Source organism: Medicago truncatula, chromosome 8 (genome assembly GCF_003473485.1).
Source record: "Medicago truncatula cultivar Jemalong A17 chromosome 8, MtrunA17r5.0-ANR, whole genome shotgun sequence".
NCBI classification, from domain to species: Eukaryota; Viridiplantae; Streptophyta; class Magnoliopsida; order Fabales; family Fabaceae; genus Medicago; species Medicago truncatula.
The window spans coordinates 1,844,938-1,853,860 of NC_053049.1; the positions used below are offsets into that span (position 1 = coordinate 1,844,938).

At 29.4% G+C, this 8,923-nt stretch overlaps 1 protein-coding gene across 1 annotated transcript; it reads right to left on the bottom strand.

Annotated features, from left to right (window-relative positions):
- LOC11424313 (transcription factor bHLH18) lies at nt 1-3,326 on the bottom strand. Its single transcript, XM_024772326.2, has 3 exons — nt 2,841-3,326; nt 311-574; nt 1-48 (listed from the first exon to the last, which is right to left on the bottom strand). The coding sequence occupies exons 1-3, from the start codon at nt 3,324-3,326 to the stop codon at nt 1-3; spliced, it is 798 nt and encodes a 265-aa protein (XP_024628094.2).
- Nucleotides 3,327-8,923: the final 5,597 nt, after the last annotated feature.

The window sequence follows — 8,923 nt, forward strand, 5'->3', positions numbered from 1 at the left end:
TTAGCTCAAAGGGTGAATGTGCCCAAACATATTCATGCACTCAACAACCTAGAAGTCATAACAATGTAGGACTTCTAACAAACTACAAACAACTTTACATACGCACCCTCACACCTAACATAAGTTTAGACCCATTTTCCACATTACGGTCCTTAATCAGACTTTGATACATGAGTTAGAATATGATTTTAAAAGTGATCTCAAATGGAGAGGGTGCGTACGATAAACATATTTATACACCAAACAACCTGAATATCTAAGCAAAGTGTAAAAAAAAACTTCAAATAACTTCAATAATGTTTTTTATTACCTGAGCAATGATTGTAACTTTTAGAGTGGAACTTCCAAAAGGCAATACGCTGCTACGACTAGCAACAGAAAGATGAAGATTTTGAAGCAAAGCCATTAATCTGACCACAATATCCTTTTGTTTCTCACAATGGATTCCAATGAGAATTTCCTTGTCTATGACCCTTGCTTCAACCCTAGGTACTTCCTTCTCTAGCTTTTTTACCCTTTCTTGAAGTTGTTTCACATAATTGATAGCTTCTTGAAGTATGTAGACCTTACCAGTCTATATGCAAAGAGAAAATATATATTTGAATTATAAAGAAACAATAAATGGAAAAAGCTAAATCTAATGGGTGAATATGATAGAAAAAAGGCTTAATTGTACTTTTGGACCTCTATCTTTTCAATAGTTGCGGTTATGGACCCCTAACTAATTTAAATATAAAACAGCCCCCTATGTTTTGATTCTTTGGCAGTTTTGGCCCCCAAGGTAAAATAAAGATAAAAAAATTGACACGTGGCACCTCACTTAGGGTGCCACGTCAGCGTTGACCGAGTCAACACTGGACTGGGGGTTCAAAACTGTCAAAGAATCAAAACATAGGGGGTTGTTTTGTATTTAAATTAATTAGGGGTCCATAACCGCAACTTTTGGAAAGATAGGGGTCCAAAAGTGCAATTAAACCTAGAAAAGAAAATCAAAAGAAAAGATAAAGAGAATAAATACATTCAATATTAATATATGCTATAAGCAAACTAAGCAACTTATTCTATCACAAATTCTAATAGTCGAAGATATCTCGAATGGGTTTTCATTCGATAAAAGATGTGAGTTTAATAGTTCAACTAATTTGAATTTAGATTTAATGGAATTGGAGATTTCAGATTTAAGCTCAAAAAAAGAATAAAAAAATCTAATGATTAATATTAACATTAACACTTTTTTAATACTATATATTTAGTTAAAATCATTGTGAAGCTTCTAAATAAAGTTTTTATCAAAATCACAGTAGTTCATTGTCATTCCAAGTTCCAACGAGTCTCATTGCCAATTAAAAATAAAGTTTGATGTTGGTATAATATTACACACGTTTGAAAATTGTTGAAATGAAAAAGAAAGGTGCACATGGCAACAATTCGGCAGAAAGTACATTCGTGTCGACCTTTTCAGAACATGTGGTGTTATGTGTGTGCATGAAAAAGTGAAGCTTTTTTAATTTGAGTTTCTTTTTATATTCTTTTTCTGACACTATACCTCAGTTTCCTTGTAATGGGACAAGTTTTGTGCTCTCTTTTGAAAAAAAATCGAACCTTAACATATTAATGCAGCTAAATGCATTGGTGCATCTAGTTCATTCATCAGCCAAGGTTTCAAAGACATTATCCGATGAATCAGCTCTTTCAAAGACATCGAATGCTCAACTTCAAAATCATAGAATCATTAAACCTCACAAAATACCAACAATATAAAATGACTTAAATCGCAAGGAATTTGGACCACTTAAACAAATAATCATAAATTTAATCTCTAACTCTTACATATAAAAAAAAATTCGACTGGAAGAGGAGAACACACCTTTTGTATCCTGCTAATTCACCAACATAGATTGGTCATTATTAAACAAAAAAATTCAACAAAATAAATGTTTATAATGCGAAAACTTCTTTGTGGTAGTTAATAAAGTAATCTCATCTTAACAGAAATTTATATTTACTATAGGTGTATGATTTTTTTTCAAGTTTTTACGATATTTTTTTGAATAAACTTCAAGTTTTCACAATATCTATTAAGTATGTAAATTTCTTCCTTTGAATTAATTTTACCAACTTGTTTTTCTTACGGCGGGGACATCCTTGCTACCATTGTACATATAATTTTTTACTCTATTTGATAAAAAAAAACAACGGATAGTTGATAAGTTAGTAAATGAGTTTAAAGTTGATAGTCTTGTCAAAAAAAAAAAAAGTTGATAGTGGATAATTTAACACTTTAAAATGGTAGTGTTTTATAAAATTGGATATTAAATTAGTTGATGAATATAAAATTTTAATGACATGAAATAATATTTGTAATTAATATTTGATTATTTTTCAATAAGATGTGAGAGGTAAATTTGAGCAAAAAGACATGTTATAAATACAAAAGTATTTGAAATATATTTTTTTAACAGAATTTGAAATATCTTATAAAATGTGTTATAAAATAATAAAATAAATTATAAGTTCTTGAGAAAAAATTATTATCAATTTTCTAAGATGTTTGAGCTTGAAAACTATCTGGTATAAACTCACAAATGTGTCATGTCAAACATAACCTCAAATGACGAAAATACTAAAATAGATAATGAAAGAACTTTAATAATTATATTCGATAAGAATTATATGCATCTGGGTTGATTATGAATCTAAGATCAAATGCGGAGAAGTAGGGTATCCGGGGTTCGAACCCTGGACCATGCATATATTATACAATGTCCACTGAGCTAAGTTCACGGAACATGAATCTATAATTTTATCAATGATATTGTGGGTTTGTATAAGAAACTGACCTTCTTCAATCCAGGTATAGTGGCAGACAGTGCTATGAACCTTTCAGTAAGAACTTGTCTCCTTTTTCTCTCAGCCATAATGTGATCTTGCATCTCACAAGAGCTTCTAAGATTCTTAGTTCTTTTCTTAATTATCTTTGGTAATTCACTACTCACATTGTTATTCAATGTTGTTGTTTCTTGAACCATGATAGAAGAACATGTTGCAATGTCACTATTAGGAGAAGGTTGCATAGTTGAGTTTTCAAAAGATAAAATGTATTGAGAAGGTGGTAATTGTTGTGAATTAGTAGCACAAGTATATTCTTGAGCAATGTTCTCATGAACTGTGTTGGTGACACAAACATTGTCAACAATATTATTCATATATTGTATGGTTGAAGATTGAGAATTACCACTCTCAAAAGAGAAACTTGGTTGATGTTGCACAATCTCTCTTTGAAACTTATCTTCATCCAAATAAAAGTGAGATTTATCATAACCCATTTCCTCCTATAACATGGGAAAACATATATATTATATATATAGAAGTAATCATTATATTATATTATATCATATCATATCATTTTAATACAATGAAATAAAATTGTATAGAATAATTAATGAAACTCATGTGTGTCTCATTACCAAAGAAGAAATCCACTTTTCCCACAAATCTTCCATCCAAAGAAAAATTGAGAGAACTCTAGCTAGGAGGTTTTCTGTCTGCTCATTTCAAAGATTCCTTCTAGTTTTAACTAGACCAATCATCTAAGTATACATGCATGAATCATACACCCTAATAGGGAACGTTTTCTGTCAAAAAATAAGGGAACGTTTAATTTCCACCGTTAGATGAAGAATATATTCGCCAGACATTAGCATGGAGATTCAAACCCGAACAAAATAATATGTCTTGTTTTTGTTTTAAAACATGTGGCCTAAGACACAAGACATACAAATATACAATTCTAAGGTTACTCTTATAAACAAAAATTCACATTTTAAATTTATTGAATGAATAAAGGATAGGGTTAACCAATGTTCTAGGGCATTGATTAAGGAGTTAAAAGAGGTAAGAATTTATTAAAAAGTAATGTAATAATTAGTTAGTCAAAAGTAACAGTTTATATTTCGAAGACAATTTTTCTACTTTTGGATTCCTTAACAAGACCCATAAAAAAATGATTTATACATGCATACATCATTTATTCAATAAATTTAAAAAATATATTTTTGTTTATAATAGTGAGCGGTGATGGATGTATTAGTATATCGAAGATAAAAATTATGTATTGATAATTGTTTTAATTTATATTTTAAAATTTTGAAAATTTATTTTTCTTAATAATTATTTACTATTTGTTGAATCATTAGCATGTTCCATAAGTGTTGTGAATTCAAACTTTTTTTTTGACTAAGTAAATTTGGACTTAAATCTTACACCAATAAATTAGATGTGTGTAATAAAAGAGAAAATAACTAATATCAAAGTGGACTTAAACAACAACAAAAGACCTCTATCTAATAGAGGAATCAAATGTAAAACACAAATTAAAAAAATCTATGAGACTTTGACTTCTATGTATAGGTGAAAAAACAAAATTTAGAGGTTCAAAATACATTGAGATGTATTCGTTTTTTTTTTTTTTTTTTTTTTTATTTTAAATTTAGGAGGTTCAATTGAACCCTTAGAAAATTGTTAGATCTACTTTTGAGAGGAAGGGTGGACATGTAAAAATAATTTAGTTATTATAATTAATTTAGGGTTAATAGTGTTTTACCCCCTTATAATATAGGTCATTTTCGATTTCCCCCTTATAAAATAACTCATGTGAAAGAATTTAATCATATATGATATATGAAAGGGTGCAAATGTTTAGGGTGAAAGAATGCAAATATTTATATGAAAAAGAAATAATATATAAATTTTTTATATTTTTATTTTATATATATATATATATATATATATATATATATATATATATTAGTCTAGCCACTATTAAAAAGTTAATCAAATTACAATAACTCCCCGGCAGCGGCGCCAAAAACTTGATGAGTAAAACCGCAAGTGCACGGTTCTACCGAAGTAGTAATAAAAGAGTATCGTTCCGACAAGGAGTTATGAATTCAATTAACTTTCAATAATGATTAGAAAAGAGTTTTAGTTGAAAAGTATCGATTTTGTTTTAAAAGAGAAATAACAATAATAATACAAAGGTTTGGGATTATTGGTTCGTCATGGTGACAAATCCTTCACAAACCAAACCTTTAAACCTATAACTTTATGTTAGACCTAATTTCTAAAGACAAGTTTCTCTTTAGCCTATCACATCTCCTTTGGGTCTCAGTGAGTGTGTTCCTCTAGCAATCATGCCTATTCTCATGTTTGATTGCTATTAGAATCCTTGAAGAACGAAACTTTATATGTCTCAAGGTTTGCTAGACTATTCTCATGTTTCGCAACCCTTGTCTAATTTCACTTGTTCCAATATCAAAGCTCTGCGTTCGCTTTATGAATTGATATTTGAGATGATGAATTAACAATTACTAAACCCTCCGTGTTCGCTTCTTAGTTTGGTAATTGTTAATTCATTATAAAAACGGTGAAATTAGATTAGAAAGTATATTTATATAAAATTAAGGTTTATGGTTTGGTTTGATTAGGATTACGTCATTAGACTTATCCAATAATCCCAAGACAAGAAGAGTCTACTCACTAACGTCCATTGTAGACATAGAAGAGAAGAAGAAGAAGAAGAAGAAGAAGAAGAAGAAGAAGAAGAAGAAGAACATAAAAGTAAATAACAATAAAATAAGTGTGAAAAAGAAGAAGAAAAGATGAATTGTTATGATAGCTAGCTACTCTATTCATAGTCTTATGTTGACTTAAAACCTAAGCAACTATTCACTAGAATGTTCTACAAGAAACCACGGGCTTTTCGGTCAAAATAGGTAGCTTGTTTCCGAAGCAAAAGCAGCAAAAGAGAACCCTGAAGCTTGGCACAGCCGTGCTGCTGGTGGCACGGGCCGTGCCTCCTTTCTGAATTGGGGAGTGACATAATTTTGTCCCATATTTCGTATTTTCATCCCGAATCAGCTTCTAATCCTCTTTCTTTTGCTCCAAGACTCAATCTATCAAATATTCATTCATGAAATATAATAATATGCAATTGAAGTAAAATAGTTCTAAAAGAAAATAATATTTAAATAAAATAAACTTAAATCTAAATAAAACGGAATCAAATATTATATTAAAACTACTAATTATTGACTCATCACCTCCTCCACTATATTCTTCTCCTTCCTCATTAGAATTTGATATGCCGACATCTCTGAATAGATCATTGAAGATTCATTTTCTTCATTAATATAAGGAGCATAATATTTGAATACACTCACGTATTTGAAATGAAAAAAAAAAAAGACGAAAAAAGAATTAAATAATATATATTTTAAAATAATCAAATAATATCCATTTTAATGTGTGTGTCCAAATATTTTGTATAAATCATTGTGATCATATAATAGTTTTTCAACTCATTTCTTAAAAAAAGAAAATAGAAAAGGTAATTTTAATTTCCCACTCATCTTTCCTTCCCATCTGCACCTCTTTCAATTTCGCGTGTGCCCATTTCCATTCACATTCTCTATACTTCCTCCACAATTATCCTTAATTAACATTGCAAATACCTTCTTTAATCTATATATATGACAGTTTGTCAAGTTAAACATGACATATATGTTCCACCCAACCAACACATGATCATAAAATAACCATTACATGTTTGAGCTCAACAAATCTTATCATACATTAATCACACCAAATCTCACCCTTTATTATTATTTTTTTGGATAGAAATCAAAACTCACCTTCATCTGCCTCATTTTTTGTTTTTTAAGATTTAATAGAACTCTCCCTTTCATTACAAACAAACAAATACCCATCTTACATTAAACATTGAATTATTGAAAGAAACCAAACAAAATTTCTACAAACTTCAAAGCCGACATAAACAAGAATTGTACCCTCTAAGAAATATTATCATTATTGTCACGTGATTCCATGAGATTTTGCCGAAGGTTGTTAACTAGATCATTCATACTCATGCAGTATTCATCATCCATCTGCATCATATAGCTAAACCATATTAAGAATTTCAAATTACTATATATATATAGTACTTATTTTTGGTACAAATTAATGAATTATCGTATACTTAATTTATGCTAGACCACTTATAATGAACGTGGTCCATTCCTTAAATGAAAATGAACGCGGTCTTTATTAAATTTCTCTTAATTCTATACTTTATGTGTGTATGTACGAGTTTCATAAAAAAGGAACAATTATCACGTGAACACAGTACTTGCAAATTGCAATAAAAAGTTTAAGGATCATTACGAGGAAAGGACCATTATATTTTGATTATTCAAATATCACTTCTTTTTTTTTTTTATGGACCTATTATTCGTTCTATAATCCTAAATTTTCATTCATCAAAAAAAGAAGAAAGGACGATTCAAATCTCAAGATGACCATGGAAGCTCTCTTTTTCTAATATCTTTCTTTCACTTTTCCCCTTTTCAGCTTTTCTCATATCTTGCTTTGCCCTCTCTCTTGTCACACTCATTCGCATTATTTGTCATTTTTGTCTTGCATAATACAACATTTTTTTAAAAGTTTATGTTTCAAAAACATTAAAACTCGTATTAAAATAATTTGAATACTAGAACAAAAAAATCATTTTAATATTAGTTAAAAAGTGCTAATACAAAGCAAGAAATTGTTTCAATATTAAAATGTTGACCTCCAATTATTTTGGAAAATAAGTTTCCCTCAAAAAAATTATTTTGGAAAATGAAATGTTTATGTATTGTTTAATTATTACCTGAGCAATGATTGTAACTTTTAGAGTGGAACTTCCAAAAGGCAAGACACTGCTACTAGCAAGAGAAAGATGAAGATTTTGAAGCAAAGCCATTAATCTGACCACAATATTCTTTTGTTTCTCACAATGGATTCCAATGAGAATTTCCTTGTCTATGACTCTTGCTTCAACCCTAGGTACTTCCTTCTTGGAATAATATCTATGGTCATCATTATCAGAATTCTCTTCACATGAAGTACTTTTTTCCTTGTCTACTATGCAAGGTTGAGATTTCTTGATGAATATTATTGAATCTCTTTTCCTTTTGGTATGATTCTCTAGCTCATTTACCCTTTCTTGAAGTTGTTTCACATAGTTGATAGCTTCTTCAAGTATGTAGGCCTTATCGGTCTACATGTAAATGAGAAAATATATATTTGAATTATATATATACTTGAATTTTAAAGTTATATATATAAAGAAACAAGGAAAAGGCATACAATGATTAATAGAAAAGAAAAGCAAAAAGAGATAAAGATACGTAAATATATTCAATATTAATATTAATATATGCTAGCACATGGCAATTAGCAATTTGTCATAATGGTGAAAGGGAAGTAAGTACATTCTTCGACCTTTTCAGAATATGTTTTTTTTGGTAACTTTTTCAGAACATGTGATGTGTGGTGTATGTGCATGAAAGTGACGCTTTGTTAAAATTGAGGTTCTTTGCAAACCTTTTTCTAACACCAGACCTCAGTTCCCTTGTAATGGGATAGGTTTTGTGCTTTCTTTTTTTAAAAGAAAAAAAAAAAAAAGTGGTTCTTAACACATTAGTAATGTGTATAGTGCATCAATGACATTGTGTATGATTGATTGGTTTCACTTTTGAAATTAGTAAGATTAATATTAAATGTATGAAATTGATTTTGACATATTTAAATATTTTTAAGTAGACTTGATTTTGCTTTTAAAATGTACCATTGGATCCTTAAAGAAAAAAAGAGTACCATTGAAAACTTTTGTTTTCCTGTAAAAAGTTAGGATAATGTTTCGTGTACACACTTTTTTTCATACACACATTGTACCATTTCATGTGAGAGTGTATGAGAGACAATACATGTGAGTTTTTTTTATGTGTGGGGAGACCACAAGGACACTTGTCAAAATTGTGTGTGGGTGTACAAGTGATACATGCCACCTAAGGTGGTCTATGTATCACTACTCAAAAAG

Excerpts from the sequence above, each read along its gene's own strand:
- LOC11424313 (XM_024772326.2), bottom strand. The coding sequence starts at position 3,326 with ATGGGTTATGATAAATCTCACTTTTATTTGGATGAAGATAAGTTTCAA. Across the intron at positions 575-2,840 it reads CTATACCTGGATTGAAGAAG|ACTGGTAAGGTCTACATACT; the intron begins GTCAGTTTCTTA and ends CTTTGCATATAG. Across the intron at positions 49-310 it reads AAGTTACAATCATTGCTCAG|GTTGTTGAGTGCATGAATAT; the intron begins GTAATAAAAAAC and ends TATGACTTCTAG.